Raw genomic sequence first — 21,588 nt, 5'->3', positions numbered from 1 at the left:
ATAATTTAGTGTTATAGCTTAACTGATTCTGTCCACAAAATAATAACAATTGTTTCTTTCTAAAGTGTTTTTTTGTTGTTCCATTCAAATAGCCTGCACCGATATCTACTGCTGAGTAGCAGAATACTGAGAAATACTAAGAGGGGCTTTATGGTACCATATGCAGTCAGAAGCTTATCCTAGTTTGAGGTTCTTCTCTTTTCTCCTTCTTTACAGCATTCTTATTATTTAAATAAATCCTGAATAAGTAACATTAGGGATACATAATACATCTCTCTCTAGATATATTTTCTAATATATAACATCAGGATACATTAAAACATTTATGGTCTCCTGAGGCAGTCACTGCTTTGGATTGACCACTGAGAGATTAGGTTTGAAATTTAATGAAAAAAATACATTAATGCTACATTTCCACAACTAGAAGAATATAAAGTCCTCTGTTAAATATTCAACCTAATTAGACTTTGCAAGGCCTATTGCCAAAGCTATAACTGTAATGAAGAAAGAACTTTATAATCCTTGAAAACTTCAATGGCACCTTATACTAAAAAATAATAATTATGGATTAAAAAGGATTTTATGTCCTTCCAATTAAAAATGTAAATGCCAGCATAACAATGTAATTGCTCATGTGCTATTCATTCTAAATCACACAGTGTAAAAAGTGGAAAGTCTGTGGAACAGGAATTCTCTATCCCTTGCACTGTTGCCTCTTGATCCTTAAAAAAAAAAAAAATCACCACCAAGAAACACTTCAGGATAATAAACCAGTGTTTTACAGATATATTAAGAATATTTATGGGAAATATTTATGGGAAATAGTTTGGAAGCTAATATTTAGAACAACATTACAACTGCATGGCCTTTCAAACTGCTGTCTGATGTTTGTAATGAGCATTTCAGAGGTGTTAAACATTCAGAATTCTTTAAGGCAATTAAGAACACGTACATAAAAGCATACACACCTGCTTCCTCATATTTATTTTCAGCATTATGCATTTTTTGTTCTTTAAATAGTTATTGGAACTAGTAGACATATATTAGAATTATTAGATCTATATATTATAGATTTAGACATTTGTTTAGAATTATTTTGATATCTATTACATTTTATATAAAATATATTTAGACATTTCATTAAAATTATTTTCTCATCTTCCATCAGTTTCAAGAAAAATAACAGAAAAAAATTCCCTTTATAAAATTCCTGGAAACATTACATCACTAGGAATGCCTTCTTAAACCCCAGAGTTCAGTGAAAGACATTTAAGTAGAAAACCAGGAAAACCCACCAGATGCAATAATATGGTAAAATATTCACATTCATCTTCCCTTGTAGCATGTCTATATATTCCTTAGCCATTTTTTCTTCCCAATCATTTTTCTTCCCTATCATTTCACCACTGTTCCCCATGAAGTCTGATGTGGGCATTAGTGATTCGGTTTTTAATGAACTCTTCCCCCAACCCCAGGTGCAGCACATGTAACTGCACACACTGTCAACACCTGAAGGTCTTTCACGCACCTTATCAGTTTGACCAATATGCTGGTTCTGCACCCCCAGAGGACTCATGACAAAAAAAGAGTCAATACATTGGAATCCCTGCACATTTCATTTCTCAATTACTTCTTTTTCATAGCCATAGCTGAGGATGAAAATAAACTAGTGCTCTTACTAATGTTCCAGGCAGATCAGAGTGCAAGTGAAGCTGGAAAAAGGACAGATGTCAATGGAAAGGTTTTCAATTTCTTTTTTTCCATAGTCCCCATCCGCTCTGTTGAACGCACTGCTGTTAACTCAGTTGAAGGTACCACTGCAAGCATTTGGTGCAGAGGTATTTGGAGGGATGTGTCAAAAGCAAAAGCCGTTTTCATACTTCAAGAGAAAACCACTTTGCTAAACTCTGGTGCATGAAGAGTATGAGCCAGCAGGTGCTGAAGATCTGGGGACAAACGGGAGCTCTCCACCTCTCTTCCCCACCATTCCATCAGTTCAAGCCATGTGCCTGCTCTGTGTCTTTCCCACACATCCCTCTGTTCAGACTGGGCTACACAACCACCTCAGATTTGCAGCATAAGCCCGTCCAGAGATACACCCTGTCCAAAACTTCAGCCTGACAGGCTAACACTTGGCAAAGCCCTGTGCAGTTCTGTAGGGGGGATCTTACTGCTCAAGTGCCTGGGCAACAACAGGCGACAGCACTCCAGCTGCTATTGCACATTTTCAGTCAACAGGCTGAAGGTGAGTTCAGTGCAGCTGCTGGGCAGATAGATACACACCTTGTTATCAAAACCAGATCCTTCACCCTCTTGTCTACTGGGAGCTGGCAACAGCAGAGAAGTCATTATTACTGTATGACATTTTAATTCTATTTATATTGAGAATGCTGGGAATTCCAATTTAAAAAAAAAAAGGGCACTGCCTAAGTTGGGCTTTGCAGTGTTCCAATGCACCGTTGCCCATGAGCATTCCTGTTCTTGCTGTAAATACAGGGTTGCATTTATGGAACATGCACCTCTGGTACTTCTACACTGTGGGGCATAAAATGGCAGAAAATCAACTTTATGTACTGTCTTTTAGCTCAGCATTTGTTATTGTTCTTGCCCTGCCATAAGAAGGCAATGAGGGGCAGCCTGTGTGTGAATGCTGAAAAACATGAAGGGTAAAGTCCTAATTCTGACTATGCTGTAGTTACAATCAGTCCACTTCTCCCGCATTTCCCCAAAACATTCTGCTCACTTGGGCTCATATTTTTGCTATTTTTACTTCTTCTACCTTCACATTGGCCTTTGTTTCACCTTTGGCAGGAACTACCAACATTCAGCCATAAAACTACAGTATTTCATGTCCTCTGGAACAAGTCTGCACAGAATACACAGAAGCAATGCTGTGGATGAAAGATGAATCCCACAGGCTGTATCCTGACAACTGCAAACAAAATGGGGAATTCCAAAATTCACTCATCCATACAAGTACTGTCTACTCTAGGGGAAACAATGGCTGCAAACAAGTTCACCAGGATTTAAGTGGATGCAAAGACGTGTCATCAGTAGCTAAAAAACATAGTAAGGTACCTATTGTATCTCATGAGTGAGTTCAGAAAACAAAACTAAAAGAATCCTCTCCACACCTGGACCTGGAGAACAAAACCCTATTGTTCTCCATATTTGTTATTAAAACAGAAGAGTGTGCTTAGCACCACGAACCAGTCACCATAAGAGGAACCTTCCAACAATGTCTACTCATGCAGACACTTGCCTTCCAAGAGTCTGTCCTCCATCTTCTGTCTCTCCAGCAGTTGCTCTTTTAAGTGCTTTCTCTGAGCAAGTGAAGGGTGAAGAAAAACTTAGCTCTGTTTTCTGCCCTTTGAACCACTCTCCTCTGGGATGACAGTGTAGTTGTGTGCAAAGTGCACAGTTAAAATTCTGTAGGATAAAATGAATCAAAGTCAAAATTGCATGTCTACTGCTAGGTTACTGTACAAGATTACCTGCATTCTCCTGCTGGTTTCACTTCTGGGAGGTGAGGAGGTTATAGCTACTATTCAGTCTTTCTACACTTTTCTCCAATAGATGGCCAGTTTCTCTGGAACAGACGTGATCCCCTTATACAGGCACAAAAAAACCTCGTAACAATAAAAATCTGTAGGACTGGGACATATTCTAAGTTGTTTTAAATTTATAGGTTCTCTAATCAGAAACTGTTGCAGGTATAATTAGAACCAAATCCTGATCTCTTTTTGCCTTCGCATCTTCCAGCTTTCATAGGTTTAGATACAGATGAAAGTAAGGGTTACCAAGTCTGAGTTTGAGAAGCTGAAGGGGTGCCTGTGAGAAGGTGAACCTGCTTGAAGGCAGACCCTGTACCTGTTGTCACATTCCCTGTCATTCTGTCAGGTATTTGCCATTTCCAGACCCCTCCTGCTCATCTGCCTTCCCCAAAGCCCCACAGCTGAGCGTGCAGCTTGCCATGGCAGGTCAGCACCTGATGCCTTTGTCTGCCTGCTGGAATGACCAGTCCTGAACAGCAATCTTGCACAGTTTACTTAGCTGTTTCAATGAGAGAGAGCAAAGTTAAAAAGTAACTTTAGTTTTTAAAATTTTTTCAGCGTTAAAAATAAATCTGAAGAATTCTGCAAAGACTTCTGGGAAGTAACATAAATCCTAATTCCTTGTTTTCCTCCAAGCAACTAAGAGATTCTGTGCTCATTCGCCCTTGAATATTCCAATTACCCTTCTATCAAAAAATCCCATGCACAAATATCTGGACATGAGAAGTGCATGCTCAGTGGTGAGTTTTCCAATTTTAGAATATGTGAAGCTTTATGAAGAAATGACTAAGAGTGGATTGTGTTTTCCAAGCTTGAGATATCTCATTTACTTTTTTTTTATTGCAGTTAATCAAATAGGAAGCCAATTGTTTGAGGTCTACATACTGTAAAACCAGTTAAACAACAATGCAAATAGCAGCCAGTTTTAAATTTGCTCAATGAATTCTTTGCCTCCCTTAGTAACCTTTCTGTGATTCTGCAAAACAGCTCAGCTCATATCCAAAGTCTGGGGACTTCCATCCACATCGTTCTGTTGCAAGGAGGTAAATTTCTTTCATGCTAAGACAGTGGCTTTCCTACAGATGCAAAGTTTCAGAAAAGGAAAATGGTCATTTAAACTAAACAGCTGAAATGCATTCAGCACGTTAAAGGTCATTTGTCAATCTAAACTGAAGTATGAAACACTTAATTCTCCTTCTCCCTCACTTTTTCCTCTTTTAAATCTCTTTGGCCATATTGTATATTAAAATTCCATCTAATAAAGTATTTTTATAGAATTAGGAAAAGAAACCTGATGAAATCAGTACATGGCTACAGAGCACTGTAACTTAGAAATGGAATCTTCTCGTTAAGTGTGACCAAAATTTTGGCGTATCATCATCTTCCTGAGGAAATATAAACAGTCCCAGTGTTATGAAGTACAACCAGAATTTCCGTAACAGTTTCTAAACACATTATTGAAACTATTTTTACAGGCAGATACTTGAGAGATCATTATCATTACACATCTTGCACTGGAAGAATCAATAAATTGTAGAGATGGAACAATAGGTCAATGTGTTCTTTCTTGAGAAAGATTTTTTTCCTAGACACTACAGAAGTCTCCCTTAAGCAACCCCACTGAAGAATGTGGAGAGAAGAAAGATGACATTTCCAGAAATATCAGTAAGCAACAAGCACAAAAAATAAACTGCAATCCAGAAGAATCATAAACATTCTGTACATGTTTTATTAGAAAGGAAATAGCTGCTTCCCAGAATTAAAAAAAAAACAAAAACAACCCACAACTAAAAAAGGACTAAGTTCTAATCTTCTACTTCAGCTTGCAGTCTTTCATTTAATTTCTTGTTCACCTTGTTTATAAGAGTACAAGTATCTTATTTCACATTACAACAGCTTTAAATTTCAGTGTTCCTGGTACTATTACATCCTGTGTGTAAACGATGGCATGTTCATTATTTTGTGTTTACTGAACTAGGAAAAAAAAAAGTTATATACCTTCATAGTAGTTACATTTGCTTGATATCAGCACAGAGTTATTTCCACTAAAGCAGTTGGTGCTGGTCAAACACAAACCCAGCATGGAGGAGACACAGGTCCTCCTTCTCTGTACAGCAGGCAGATTGGTAAGATTTCAGCATAACCTGCATCACAAGCACACTCCAATCTCTATTTGTTCTTACTCTGTTCAGGTGAAGCTCATTTAACAAAATTCTGTCCCAACAGACACTGGAGTAGGTAGGACACCCGAGTGCACAGCATTTGACATAAAATCTCAGCAGGTAACACTCACCTTCAGAGACAAAGCCGTACCAGAAGCACACAGAGCAGTGTCCATTTGTCCCTTTCACACACATCACTAACTACCTGAACCTTCTTAGCTGCCTTGTGCCTGGACTCACCCCACCCCATAGGTGGGTGGGAAGGAAGGAACTTGCTTTTAAGAGTGAATTTCATCCCCATACAGTACAGCAATTAGCAGAGAAAGAAAACGTTGCCACGTGTGATCAGATCCATGTCACAGGGCAGCGTTACAACATTTTGATGCAGAGTTCCCTCACGGAGCAAGTTGTTTTCACACCAATGAGGCAGAGAGGGAAAGCACCAGCATCAGGCCCTCTATTCTACAATAGTCTTCCACTCTACAGCAGGCCAAGCTGCTGAAGCAGGCAGAGGACAGAGAAGCTACAGTCACGTGAGATCTCTGCAGAAGGTGTGCCCAGACTGTTGTATCTATTAAAACAAAGACCAAATGGATGGAAATGCCCATTTAGGCAAAGGAGAAGCACCTTTATTATGATGTACTTTTTAAAAATTTTTTTTAGAAAACACATATTTTACAGGGTGCCTAATCTTTTACCTGGCTAACTGAATTCCAAGGAGCAGGAAAGTCAAAACCAAAGTTATTAAACACTTGAGAGGCACCTAATATAGTTTTTCTAGAGGATTGAATACTACAGTTTAAGGTCCAGGACCATGGTGACATGTTAAAGAATGATTGCTGTGTATCTTGGGCCACCTCACTCAAAATGCCCTCTATACACACAATTGCAAGCCTGTGACTTATTGTTTGTCCTCTCTCCAAGTGCAGCTCCAGCTCTAAGCTTTTGTCCTTTCAGGGGAAAGCTGCATATCAGAGGTGACCACCCCAACACCAGTGATGGAGCAGTGGGGTAGAGCAAGAAACTGGCTCTGTTTTGGATCCCCATTTGGGAGGAAGGCAAAGAAAACAGTTTTGTTTTTATTCAGATTTCAATAGCAGCTGTCGGAAAGCTGCTCAGCAGTTTGGAATGTCAGAAGTAGTCCCTTTGGAGCTGGATTACAGGGAGATGGAGACAGCCAAGAGCACTAAGCAGATAGCTGTGTAACCATGGAGTAAAACTTACTGCATAGTCACAGATCCAAAGAACCTTACTCTCTGTCACATACAGCTCACCCTCAGATCTTTCAAGCAAGGCCCAAACGTAACCTTTTCTTTAGGTTTGTCTAATCTGCTTTCTAAATTCTTACTAAATTGTATAAGATATGTATTGGTACAACAACTCTAAAAATAAATCTGCCAGTCTTACTGGAGGGGAAGCTACAATGTCTGCAAGCCAACAAAAATAACAATTTTTCATTCTACTCAAAGTTCAGGAAAAATATTCCTGTTTGCCAAATAAAAAAACCGACAAAACTGATGGGAACGGAAAATATTTTCATGCTGAAAGAGGATATAACAAACAATGGAGACTCAAAGACAAATCTCTCGTTATCCTTTTTAAAGGAACTTTCTGAAATACTACACCCAATTTTTGCAAGAATGATGTAACCTTTAAACAATACTACTCCAAATACTTTGTCATGTAACTTTTATGTAATTATTTCTTTAACAAATAATGATGGAGCTGACCCACCCGATGCATACACATTTCTTTGGGAATTTCTTCTGGCCTCCTGGCTTTAATTTTCAGCCCTTTCAGCAGGACTGAAAAAACTGAAAGAGAGCTGGAAAATCTCAGGCCTACTTTCATTTCAGGAGTTATTCCAGAAGTTCAGAAGACAGAATTTCCATGAATTTCCAGCGTGCAGATAAGCAAGTCTGATGATTCCCAGATTTAAGCCCAGAAAATGTGGTGTTTTTTTTTGTTGTTGTTTTTGTTGTTGTTTTTTTAATTTTTAAAAAAAATAAAAATTGCCTACAACACCTGTACTCAAAATTACTTTTTGACATTTCTATTATTCTTCAGAAGAGATGGTAGGTAGAGCAGCTTTTCCATGAGCTCAGCCTAAATATATACCTTAGGGTTAATGTAGACAGCAACTAGAAGTACCTGGAGAAGGATCATTATTTTGAGGTAATTTGGCTTGTTCAGCCTGCAGAGGAGGAGGCTGAGGGGAGACCTCATTGCAGTTGTAACTTCCTCATGAGGGGAAGAGGAGGGGCAGGCACTGATCTCTTCTCTGTGGTGACAGGACCCAAGGAAACGGCCTGAAGTTGTGCCAGGGGAGGTTTAGGTTGGGTATCAGGAAAGGTTCTTCCCCCAGAGGGCGGCTGGGCACTGGAACAGCTCCTCAGGGCAGGGGTCACAGCACCAAGCCTGACAGAGCTCAAGAAGCATTTGGACAATGCTCTCAGGCACATGGTGTGACTCTGGGGGATGATCCTGTGCAGGACCAGGAGTTGGACTTCAGTAATCCTTGTGTGTCCCTTCCAACTCAGGATATTCTGTGAGTCTGTATATATAACCACTTCCCTCCTCTAGCAGAGATGGTTTGAAAACTCCAACCATTCTGTACTGAAACATGTTAACATCCTCAACATTTTCCACCCAAAGCTCTGCAAGATGAAGAGGAGGAGAGAGTGTTTCAACCTGCAAGACCAACTCACCCAACCTAAGATGCCAGCATACATTTTCAGATGCTTCCCAGTCAGAGGCACATGCATGACAACCTTCTGCAAAAGAGAGGAAAAGCTGGATAATTAAGGCATCAGCCACACCCAGTGTCAGGATGAGTCAAATCAGCTATGGCTTTAGAAGTTCCAGAACAGCTACAGAGAGGAAAAACTTTGCTCTGCCCTCTGTATAGTGGCCAACAAGCTGCTTCTGTGCCACTTGCAGAATCAGTTACTCCAAAGTACGAAAAAATTTCCCAAGTCCCTGGACTTTCAAATGAGAACACGCACTCATTTAAGAAATGCCAATTGAAATCTAGCAGCAACCAAATGAAAACTTCATTACTTACAGAAATTAATTTTTCTTCTTGAAAGTAGGTTATGAAACAGTTATCTGAATAAGTTTACACATGAAGACATTGCATCCCACTGTCCTACTTTACACATTGCTGAGTTTTGCAGGACAAAAGACAACGAGAAAACCAAAGGAAGAGAAGTAAAATTCTGTTGTTTTGGCAACTAGAAAATGGAAAGAACACAAGTAGTCAACTCTTTCTGTATCCTGACAATATTCCAGAAGTCTAGATCCCTCGTGAAGTCCTGATTCTTTCGGCACTGAACCAGCCAAGTGAAAATACATTTTTAGTGTATTAGAAATACAGAACTAGTGTTCCTTAAATCTGCCTCACTACTTCAGCCAAAAGGACAAGAAAGAAACATCATCTCTAAGTCTTACGATAATCGTAGGTCTTGTTTTAAAACGTGAAATACGTAGTGTTCAGCACTACACTAAAATCAGAAAAGGATAATAGCTGATGCAGTTAATAATATCTACTGGGGCATTATTTCCTTAAGCTGCTCAAAGGAAAGACAAAATCCAAACAACTGGAAAAAGTGGTAATTTATGATAACTGAGTCACCACAGTGTAGCCTGTGTCTTGTAGTGAATCAAATAGCTCATATTTTGCAGTATCCTAAGTTTGTAGTTGACATCCCATTCATTACCTCCCAAAAAGTTATCAGGAAAAGTGATAACAACATCTATAAATCAACATGTGATCTCTAGTCCTACTGCCCTTTTAAGTTCCCACTGTACTTGAGAAGCTGCCACAAATCCATTTTTCTCTCTTTCAGAGGTCAACCACGTTTTGCACTTGCAAGTGAAAGCACCACACTACAGTGTTAGACAGCAGCTCTACACTCCTGGCACAGGGCGAGAATTTTTTCTGTACTTTGCATACTCTAAAGTCCCACCACTGCCAGAAAACGTGCCAGTAAGAGAAGGGAAAAAAGTAACATAAACACTCTTATCACACAGTATTTGACACTGGCTGTACTTAGTCTCACGTAGTGGAACTCATGCTGAGGGACAGAGAAAAGGTTTAAGCAGATTGTGTTCTATAGTGAATTACGAAATATTTTTTTGTAGGAAACACCACCAGTTTCTACTTCATTAGGTCTCTAATTCTAATGGATCTGTAACATACTTTCATTTGCATTCAACTTGTGAAGCAGCTCAATCTCCCACTTCATTGTACATAGCAATCCATTCAGGTTAGGCCAGCATGTCTCATTTTTTCCTGAGACAAGAAAATACTTCAGTTACTATTTGTTTGCCTACAGAAATATCCTGAGGTCAATTGAATTATTATTTTAAAAGGTCTTACCGGATTTAACAAAAAACATTTTATTTTTTTCTAGCTCTTCAGAATATCATCGAAACTGTATCACCATGGTTCAGTTCTTTTGCAGATCTGCACCTCCTTTCAAATCAAGATGCCACTGGATATTCAGCAGATGAACTGTATGATGTTTAGATAGTTATCCTATGGGCAAATATTTAGAGTGGTCTTCAAAAAAGACTGAGTTCATTTTACCATTCTAAAGAGTGCTTACCTTCCTGCTACGAATACACACCATCATCTGGCATGAAGAACAAGGAGAACACCATGAAAGGATCCTACTATGAGTTTTAAGAGAAAATCAGTCTCTTAACACCTTGGGTTTGGGACATTTTGGAGCTGTTTGAAAGCCTATTAAGTTGGTATGGTTCAGTCTAGGTAAGATGTGATTTCTGATGCATCACAGAAGGGAAAAAAAGTGGGGGGGAACTAGATCTAGCTAATTATTTTTTATCCCATGGTCTTCTAAAAATAAAATCCCTGGGGTTATCAGGCAAATACTAGTTCCAGGAAAATACTCCAGGGCATACAAAGGATTCTTTTTAATTGTTTTATCTTCAAGGAAATCACATACTTATGACTCACACCTCTGAGACAGCAAAACTGTATTTGGGACATAAAAGTGGATATGAAGATGATATAATTTTTCAGCCCTGAAGAAGCCATGACTTTTCATTTTTCATAGAAACATGGAATGGCTTGAGTTGGAAGGGACCTTAAAGATCATCTGGTTCCAACCCACCTTTCACTAGATCAGGCTGCCCAACCCGGCCTTGAACACCTCCTGGGATGGGACATAAACAAATCCTCTGGGCACTTGGAAAGCTTTAGAACTGTTCTGCTGGCCATCTGCAATTTCACAGGACATTTTCTGACAACAAAGGTGAGACTGAGCACAGGTTCTGCGCTGTTTCTATTGCTGTTAAAAATACAGATCCAGTATGCCAAAAATGAGGGCACTTGGGAATCTCACAGTTACAATCTTGATATTGCCAAAGAAACACACAAAACACCTGTCCAGGTTAGGCCAGGATGCAGCCCTTTCATGAATTTAGTTATGAGATGAGATTGGTCAATCTCTGCCTTAACTTGCAAATAACTTCCTGCAGCACCAAAACCAGCATCAACCCTCTGTGGGTTCCAGTAAGCCCTAGACCACGGAGAATTACACTGCAGGACACAGCTGGAACATTTTCTTTTAGTTTATGCAGACTTTAGCTGTTCTTGCATTTCTGACTGCACAGCAGTGGGTTTCTGAAGTTATTTTGACTGGGATTGATATGGATGGATATTGGTGATTTGGGATGGAAACTGCTACACACCTGCAGGAGAATGCTGCCATCCATCCTACTCTTGGAGCAAGGACAGCCCCTTGCAGTTTGAATTTAAGAAATTCGTTGGAACTTAGCAAACAGATCCCAGAAACCTGAAAGTCAGCTCTGTGGGCTGAAGACATGACTTACAACTTGAATCAAGTGTCATTATGGAAAGATCATTTTCTGTGTGAAGAAAAGGAATTGTTCCATATAAACTGAAGGTACATGCTGTTAAATAACTTCTTAATGGGGGATTAAATATCTACAATTCACAAAAGGGTGAGAAGGTTAAAAAAAACCAAAAAACAAAAGTCCCCAAAACACTATCCCAGACCAAACTGCTCTATTTAAACAGAAAATGGAAACAAAACTTCATCTCAAGATAGAAGTAACTCATAATTACCTGACTGCTCAGCTTAGTTTGTGGTTTCCCAGTTGATGTTAACTGCTTTCACTGCAGCAAATACAGGTAATTTTGCAAAACTGTAAATGTAAACCGAATTCTACTGTAGCCCTTCATGTGCTCTACACAGCACTCAAATACATCTTGCAGTTGAACAGTGCTTCTATAAATTCTGTAAACAGAAGAATATTTTAAAGACATGATTAAAATCTTGCAAAAGCCACACAAAATATTTGGGCTAGGCCAAAGGATGTAGCCGCTTTGTTAATTTGGCCAATACAAGATGTTGTAGGTCAAGTTCTGCCCTAAGTTGTAATGAGCTTCAGAGATTTGGAAAGATGAAGTGCAAACAGAACAGATTCTCACCTCCTGCCTGCCTGACACGCACAGCCAGATGAATTCTGGCAGTGTTCGCTGTTCACGAAGTTGCAGAGGACACTCACTGCCAGAAAACAGAGAAACCTCCCTAACAGCCATTTCCATCACCAGCAAATTAGTGTTTACGGGGAAGCAGGGTTTGCAGTGGGCAGCTACACATCTGTAGTCGGAAAAGGTATCCACAACAAACTGTGCAGGTTTTTAATCAACAGCTTAATCACAGCAGTTACACACTCATGCTCATAAATGCAGGAATTAATGAACAGTGTTCTACTTTGCTTGCAGTAATTAGGTTTTAATCTACTACTGATTTTTTTCTTTACTGTAAGCAATGTCACCGCAATGTGAAATTGCTGTTCATCACAGACATGTTCCTACATGAACACAAGCATCAGTCCTGGGTTATGCAAAACAGTTCTGCAAACAGACAGTGCAGGAGGAGGCAAATAAGGCTTGTTTGGCAGGAGTAAGACTTGAAAAAAAGGGTACATGCAGTGGTGATGAATCCAGCCTATTTCAAGCGTGGGAGAACTTCACCTGAATTTTCTCCTCAATCGTATTTTAACTGAGGTCTGCACTACACAGCACTTAACCAATACCTGCCTGGCAGCTGAACAGTGCTGCTGTAAATGCTGGATACAGAAATAATTTAAGACAGTAGCACTTGAAAAGTCTCAAAGTCTGGGTGGGATGACCATTTATACAATTTCCAAATGCTGGTTGGAGAGCCAAGAGGACAACAAGGGAATATGATAAGAAGCACTGGCTAATAACTTCTATACTAATTTGCTATGCAGTCAGACCTAACTATAAGAGAAAAACTGAGATACCTGAGAAATCCTCCTAGCCCATCTCCTGCCTGGTTATCTCTCTCACAATCTGAAGAAACAAAATGAGCAGCTGTTTATGAGCAGTTCTGTTCCTCAGTTCATGAAAACAGTGAATCAAGATGAAAGTCACTGCTCACCCCAGAGTAACTCTCTTTCAGCTCTCTTTGTCTTCACAGATTATCTTCATCGGCTTCCTAATGTGTCCGGCAGTTTATCTGTATGTAATACAAGGTGTGAAGAGATTTTAACCACCAGATATATTTACAGTAAAACCACCCTCCCATGAACAAAACCATAAACACTAGATTTGTAATCAGTGGTAAAGAAATAGTTTAATGGAAAACGTGGTCACAGCCTATTTAATAAAGAAGCAGGTTCTGTTCACCTGGAGGGAGACAGGCAAACATCCACAGACAACCGAGCAGGTGAAAAAATAAACTGTGAGAAAGCATCAAATACAGAAAAGACCCTTGTATTCTGCTCCAGACCCAACAAGCTGTGGACTTCCTTTTACATTTCAACCAAGTGGTTTCTGAGTTAGGCACAAACTGACCCATGGACTCTGGCTGTGAAAGGACACAAGTTGGGAAATCAAGCTGGGAACTTGATTATTGGCTCAAGCTTTTCCACTGATAGAAAAGCACAAGAGAGCCCTGCTTTGAGGGGTACACATTAGTAATGCATAAATTCCTCAAGACTCCTCTTGAGGAATCTTTTCCAAGGCAAAGCTACCGCTCCATTCTGGAATAAAATACAGCTGACAGTGATTTTCCAGAAGGGAAATTGCTCCAAGTCTTTTAGACAAATTAGACTTAAATTTAATATAAGCACTACGAAGAAACCATAATTTATCTAGCTCACCACTTCTATTTTAGAGGAGTTCTGGCTCCAAGTTCTGCTCATGAAGATGCTTATTTTGAGTGAACAGAAACATGTAGAACATGAGACTATTTCAACAATCCCAGGGAGCCTTCAGCAGTTGTGTTCTACTGAACAGTAGTATGAACCTACCAGCAGGAATCCAGGGCTTTTCCCTCAGTCCTGTTCTCATACCTTCTCTCCCAGAACACCTGCTGAATTCTTCTGTTCCCAAACCCAGGACTTGTGGCATCTTCCCCTAGTAGTGGAACTGTAGAGTGCTCAGGAACTGACCAAACCTACTGCAGATAAAGACAAGGAAAGGAGTCTTCAGGGCTGTTCTGAGGATGCTCTGGAGGAATGAGGGTTAAACAGAGATTTCTACCCTGACGAATTTCTTGCAAAAGGGTAAAAAGTGCTTATTTTATTTGAAGTAAATGCCTACTACCCTCAGGGTAAATGCTCAGGCAAATCTTCAGGCTGTCAGAACACAAAAACCGCTTACTACTAAAAATAAATCCAAGATTAGCCCATAGCTTGAAGTGACAACTTTTTATTTTAGGAAAAAAAAAAAAAAAAAAAAAAAAAAAAGCCAAAAACATTCCGCTATTGCAGTTTGTAAAAGTTTCACTGTTTTCAGTAGAAACAGTTCACAAGTCAGAACGCGATATTCAAATAACATTGTGCAAAATTGTACTGGCATAACTACACATAGCAAAAAGACTAGTGTAAATCAAGAATTCCATTGAAATTAGTTGAGCTGCTCCAGTTTTACAACAGTGTACATCACCTCAGAATAGGCCCTTTTTTGCAGAACATCCCTGGAATTCCTCTTGCTTACAAAAATTGCTTTACATGCAACAAGTAACAACATATGCAAGAACACCTCCACAAGTTATCACAGTGTAACAGAGGAAAACATATCAGCCAATTTCATACAAAGGCAAATCTAATGGCAGTTTGGAACATCCCTTGACTGCTACTACCCTCAAAAATTGCACATTTCAATAAATGAAATAATTTAGAATGAAGCCAAGCTATGTTCTTACCTATCAGTACATTGACAATTAGGATGGACGATGTGTTCAAAAGGAGTTTGCTTTCTTTTTTTTTAAACTTACTAGATTTTTCCAAAGAGAGTTGTTTCAAAAGAAGCTTGTGCAAGAAATGTTAACTTGCAGTGCTATCAGGCCAAGTCCTCTTCTGCTATTCAGGCAGACCTGTCAACACTACACAAGTCCTGGTAGTCAAATACAAATCCCAGTGAAGAACTATGAAACAAAGACCATACCTTCAGTATTTAGTGATGACACGCAATGAAATAAAGCAAGCAGTAACAGGACTCCACGTACATTTGGAGCATTCAGAAAGAGACTGTTGCGGTTCAGTTGGGATACAGGACCGGAATTTCACAAAGCACTTGTGAATAGTTCACATTCTCTCCCCACTTGACTTGACACGCAAAGTAACAGTTTCAAAACAACGCACCTTGATCGTTCTTTGCATAAACAGAACTCTAAGAGCAGAACTGATTTTCAGAGTTGCTGAACGCTCACAATGCCACATCAAGAAAATACACAAGTACATCTTGCAATGAGTGCTCATTTTGTTTTCCTGTATACCCATATCTAGAAAAATAGTTTCATAAGAACTCTTTGATTACAACAAAACCAGTTGCGCCCCGGTGCTTTTCACCTCCCTAGGTTAGGAAGGACATACCTTCTATTGCCCTTTTTAAGAGCCAACATTTTTGTTTTAATACGTATCAACCTGGTTTGGGTCTAAACCACAATGACATCTTTCAGCTACAGCATTTGATGAAGGGCATACACTTAAACTATGGAATTATACGACGAAAGCACAGTCCTGATATTCTTAAGTGTTTGGGTGCTTTAATGCCTTCCTTGCAGGCTCTATTAACCCCATGAGAGCAAGGAAGAACAATGCACAACCTTTGCTTTGGAGATACGAGTAAGGGAGCATCAGTTCCGGAAGAGAACAGGTCAGCGAGTCTGTGCACAGGAAAAAAATAATAAAAGGTTCTCACAAATACCAGCCCTGCCTCAAACCATACAGACAAGAGTAGCAGACCTGTGCAGACTGTAGGTGTGCGTACACACAGTGAGTCAAATGGAAATTCAGACACCCCAGAAGCCACCCTGCAGAAATGATCTTTGAAAGTTTCTGGTGACTTCCTACGCACCCTCCTTCAACCCCCCAGCTTCATGAGAAGCTGTCAGGTACTCGGCAAGCAAACATTCAGCAAGGAAATATGGACATCCCTGGCACCGAGTTACTGGGAAGACATCAGTCAGCATTTCAGAGATGGCAAGGAGAGAACAGATTAAACTCCAGCAAGGAATTATTGCTGTACCACTGAATTCTATTAAACTCAATAAGCAACAAGAAGTTAGGCCTGAGGCAGAAGAAAGGTTAATGGATATGACTTTGTTTTCTGCTTCCCAAAAGGCTCAGCTTCAGTGTTTTCCAAAAGTCTCAGACTCTGAATTCCAGGAAACTGTATTTCAGAACAAATCAAAAAATAGCCCTGAGACTAAACATACTTTTAAAGAGCTGCTATTGCTTCATGTAAGTCAAACACAGCAATCATGTACTTCCACAGTATGCAATATTTAATTTTCACTCCCTTTTTTCCTCACTCGGGATATGTACCTGAAACCAAGAATTACTTTCCAAGATGTATGTACTCAAGCATTATCTGTTACTTTTCCAGGAACTTAAATGCTACAGGATTATGGCACCAAGCAACAAAAGAATAGCTGATGCAGGTTAAACTTCAACAAAGAAGTCTGAGTTTTTGAAAAAGGGTTTCCAATAATCATAGCTGTCACCATGGACTTCATTACAATGAACTCCTTCCTCGTGACTTAAGTAGAATTTACAACTGGAGTAGCATGATTCAGTATATATCTCAAAATCAACTGTCACTGAACAGTGTTACCAGCCTTTAAGTGTGGCTAGAAGTGTAAAATACCAAGAAAACAAGAATATCAAGTGTGTCAAGTTGTGCATAAAAATAGACCTTGATTTTTTCTTAAGCTAAAAACTAGGCAATCGAGGAACTGACTAGGTCTATGCATAGTTAGGATTTTAAGTATGCCAAAAGAATTTGGACTCTTTCAGTAAAACTCTGCTTGAGCAATGCAAGGTCAGCTCCCCCAAAAATTGGATATCCCACTCTATACATAAAAGAATTTTTTAAAAGCTCCATGCACTCTCAAAGCTATTTGAAATAGATTTAAATACTTTATCATACAGCTATGCTATGGCACAAGACAGCACATAAAAAGTTTAAGGCTGATTTTTTGTCTGCACACTTGTCAAAGATGTGCTCAGAACAAAGCTGTCGTGTTTTCTTAATTCTGAGTCTTTAGTGTGGATTCATAATCAAGTCCAGCTGCCAAGCAATAGTAGAGTTGTCCTGCATATAAAAAAGACTGAATGTTGTCCTGAATGCAGTTGGTTTTTTGTGTGGTTTTTTCTTTTTTCTTTACAAAAAGCAAAAACTTGACACATTTGCATTTGGTTTTTATCAGAGCAGCTCACTAATTCATACAGTACATTGTCCAATAACATACAAGGTAAACTACCAAAGAGATACTCCAAGTACTACAACAACAGGTGCCAAAGAAAGTCCTACGGTACGAAAGCCCACCGCTATTGGGAGAGTCACTCTGTGATGAAAACGAACATCAGAATGCAGTTTTGGTGAAGTCAGTTAAGTGTCAAGGCTGTAATAAAGGCTATTTGTTAACTTTAGCCCTTTGGTTCTTAACCATTCAGTTAAGATCTCCTAATAAAGCACTAGGCAGTTTGGCAATGATGGAAAAGTTCTTTGCACGCTACTGTTACAGAAATAGAAAACGGGCTTACAAGCACTTCCTTCACCTGAATATCATCTGAATTCAGTCACATCAGGTTTAAAAAAACACAACTACCTAAAGCAGTAAATTTTAGACTTCGAATTGCACTGTAGTGTTTCAGAAGAAACTAATTAATATCCACAAAACCTAGAAAAGAATTATCAACTGGCAAAATTACATAAATTTGATGCACAAAGCCACTTATTTTAAAACACTGCTCCTGAACAACTTCAGGTAACTGACAGTGTCAGTGCAAATCAGAACTATTACTTCAAAACAATCCTATCTGTTTTCAAGGGGAAGATAGAAAGTAAGCCAAATTCTGTTTGTTTGCTAATTTAACAGGTGTAACATTTTAATGCTTCCTGGTATTTTTTCATGTACCGATTTTTTGCACAATATTGTAAGAATAGGTTCATTATACTACAAACACAGGACTTTCACATTGCAGTACAATTTACACTTGCTGAGTAAAGTACACTGCTATCATAGTTACTTATAGAGGATTGAAAGGAACAGCAAACGTTTATAGAAACGATGATTATTCTCTGCACACATATGCAGGTTTTTTTGCTCCAAATTATTTGCAAGCAAATTCATCATATTAAGCACTGAACAAAACTTTCACATTTGCAGTATCATCTTTAAGTAGTTGCCATTATGAGGAGACCTGAGTATGAAACTGATTGGTGAAAGCTGTGCATGTGGAAGCCAGCGAGAACTGCTCGTGTGTAACAGATCAATATTCAGACCAAGACATTGCCCAGGATGGCACTTTGAAATTACCAAATCTAACTCTGTAAAAGAGGTGCAAGGTCAACGTTGTAAGCTGATATGACACTGGTGTTCAGGTCGCTGCAGGTTTTTGCATATCAGTATTGTATTTACTCAAAGCCAAGTAACGAACTCCAGGAACACATAAGGAACCTCACTGCTGAAGTTCCTGAGCAGTTTCTGTTTGCAACTGCCTTTACCCCCATTTTCACCTTTTATTGTCATTTCAAAGGAACTGTTAACTGCTGCATTTTCTGGACAGACCAAATATTAAAAAAAAAAAATCCTCCGCTTTACATGCCAACCTAAGTTGCTAGTCAAAAAGGGAGAATGTATCTGCTGCTGTAAACTTCTGCATAACAGATATCATGCCTGACAAACCATCACCTTCAACGGACACACAAACACCACTATGACAACAGAGAGGAAACCATGCACAGGTATTTCAGTATTACGTGGCCAGGGTCTATAATACAGTGATGAGTCATGTCAGAGCAAATTTGTACCAAGAGTGATTAATGATTCAGGTTGACTAACTTCGCAAGTAGTCAAGCAAGCCTGTAAGAGCCAAGTACTTTCTGGAAGAAGGAATACCAAGTAAGAGGACAGTATGTTTTTTTCCCTACCTCTGCACAAAAACTCTATGAACACATAGAACAATACTGGGGCAAGTGCTTTAAAATGCAATTTTCCAGCCAATAAGCCAACAGTAGTAGGAATTCTGTGAAGGAAGGAATTTTAAGAATGTGACTTACCAGAAGCACAAATTTTCAATATCAAAAAAATGTACACTATATACTAACACCTTTTTTTTTTTGCATACTCTTCTGTTTTAAAAGTTTCAAACATATTAACTTGTCTTGTTTAGGGCTGAGGCTGTTCAGCAAGGTCACATAATTTGAGACTGCTGAAGTAATTCAGCAATCCTTTGGTCCCATCAGCTGTAAACCAGTCAAGTATAAAAGAACCTTCCCTACAAAAGAAAAACAAAAAAAGAGGGGGAGGGGATCATCACCAGGAAACACCATCTGCTACGAACCAGAAAAGGCAAATTTTTGTTACAAAATACACATTTTCGTACAAAAGACATCTTGCAAAACCATTTGATTGCCCCTCCCTCTGCAGATTACAATGGTAAATGGGATCAGCTGGTTGGTCTTGGGTTCGTTGTTTTAATGAGAAAAAAAGTCAAAGGACGCACAGTATCACAACAACTGGTCCTTTGAGTGGCAAAGGATTATGAGTGTCTTTGTTTTCACCAGTGTTTAAAAAAGCAGGAGAGAAACAGAACCACAGTCTTCATAAGCAGAAAGTGCAACAGCGCATCAGCTGCTGCATCCTCCCGAACTCCTCAATGTGCTACCAAACTGTCAATTATACAAACAGTTTGATTATGGCAGTGCCATAAACTGTTAAAACAATGCAAATAGTGTGATTAGAAAGGTCCAGTCAAATGGTTCCATTTTTTTCCTTTTTTTTTTTTTTTCCCCCCAGTAGTTGCCCAGAAAAATGTCAAGACAATCTAAACCTATTCTTCAGCTTCCTCAATACATCCCGCTGGCTGGAGCAGAGAGGACTGTGGTATTACTGTACTTGTTCCACGAGAGATCCTGTCTTGATCTGTGTTTGTAGTCAAGGTGGCCATGGAAATGGGTTGTAACAAACCGGGCGTCATGCTGGAGGAGACAGTCAGGCTGTGTGTAGTGCCCTTAAGTGTGAGATCCTGTGTGGGAAGAAGTGGCTTGAGGATGCTGACAAGACAGAAAGCAGAGCCACTTTTCGGAATGAAATTCACTTTGTTCTTGTCAGGGCAATAGAAAGCTGGAATTTCATGCAACGGCTTTGGCCTAGAAATAAAATACACACAATAGTTTTATGAACAATCAAATTCTGCCAATGGCAGGGATGTATTGCTGAACACATCAGAAACAAATTGAGGTTTCAACTTGGAGTATTTCAGCTATTTAATAATGCCTTAATGCCACTCATACCACACAGCAAATGACAAGATAGTTTAAACTGCTTGTTTACATGTACTATGAGGTAAACAGCACGTTCTTAGGGCAGGCTGTCTCCAAGCCTAAGGAAGACACCAACTTCATGTTGCAGATCGCAAACCCTGTCCATGTATTGGCACATCCAATATATGAGAAAGTATTTATCATGTCCTCCAGAAACTTCCACAACCCAGCCAGTTCTGCCCCCCATACAGACACTGTTTATACAACAAGCCTCGTGAAAGGAAGCTGGCAATGTTCCTAACACTGCATATCTCAAAGCGGTTCAGGATCACAGGGAGATCCCCTTCTCTAGACTTTTGACTCTTTCGCACATTCACATGAGTGTGGCCTGACTCTCTGTAAAAGACAACCCCATCTTACTTAAAAACTGTAGAGAGCAAAATACAGTATTCCCAAAGTGGCATTCATGATCAAGTACCTATAACCTGGGAAGGAAGTGAGGAACAAGCACTTAGATCCTGACTTGCAGTTTTGCTGTCTCAGCATAGAACTCAAAAAAATCAAAGACATGCTTTATGAAAAACAGAGCTGGAAGGGCAATCGTGGATAGCCCAGGAGTGCCTACTGTGTTCATTTCTAACCCTGCAATGTAAATCTACTTGAGCTACCCAAATTCCACTTTAAGGCAGAACTATGGGAATTTGCTTTTAAACATCTTTTTACTGCTGGAAAATAGCCATCAGAAATTTATACTAGTTTTCTCTTGTTGCCAGTATTGTCCTTTGGCCTATAACCTCCCCCTCCCTTCCACGTGTTTGTTAGACAGCCTCATGCACTTCTGTCTTTGTTATACTAGGCCAAATCAACCTCCAGTATACTCTTGTAAGAGATAATTACTTGTCAGAGCAGAGTCTGTTCATGAAATAGGGCACATTTCCATGTTGGCTGATTCTCCCAAGTGTCCAGACAATTCAACGCCACTTATATTTTTTATAATTTTTTTTCCAAATGAAAATCCTTCATAGGATTTTCAAATCGAAATTACGTTAAACAAAGGTTGAGCTTTAAACAG

The 21,588-nt window shown here is 39.3% G+C and overlaps 1 protein-coding gene across 2 annotated transcripts in view; it reads right to left on the bottom strand.

Annotated features, from left to right (window-relative positions):
• Positions 1-14,494: 14,494 nt before the first annotated feature.
• Positions 14,495-21,588, bottom strand: part of FAM117B (family with sequence similarity 117 member B) — a 28,851-nt gene continuing 21,757 nt past the window's right edge. For both annotated transcript variants that reach the window (XM_050340634.1, XM_050340635.1), the window contains exon 8: positions 14,495-20,402. In XM_050340634.1, coding sequence (XP_050196591.1) covers positions 20,084-20,402 — 319 coding nt within the window. In that variant the 3' untranslated portion in view covers positions 14,495-20,083. The remainder of the gene's footprint in view (positions 20,403-21,588) is intronic.

Source organism: Myiozetetes cayanensis, unplaced genomic scaffold, assembly GCF_022539395.1.
Source record: "Myiozetetes cayanensis isolate MyiCay16 unplaced genomic scaffold, myiCay2020 scf9, whole genome shotgun sequence".
Classification (NCBI taxonomy): Eukaryota; Metazoa; Chordata; class Aves; order Passeriformes; family Tyrannidae; genus Myiozetetes; species Myiozetetes cayanensis.
The sequence above is the reverse complement of the archived record's forward strand: the minus strand, read 5'-3'. Positions and strand labels throughout refer to the sequence as shown.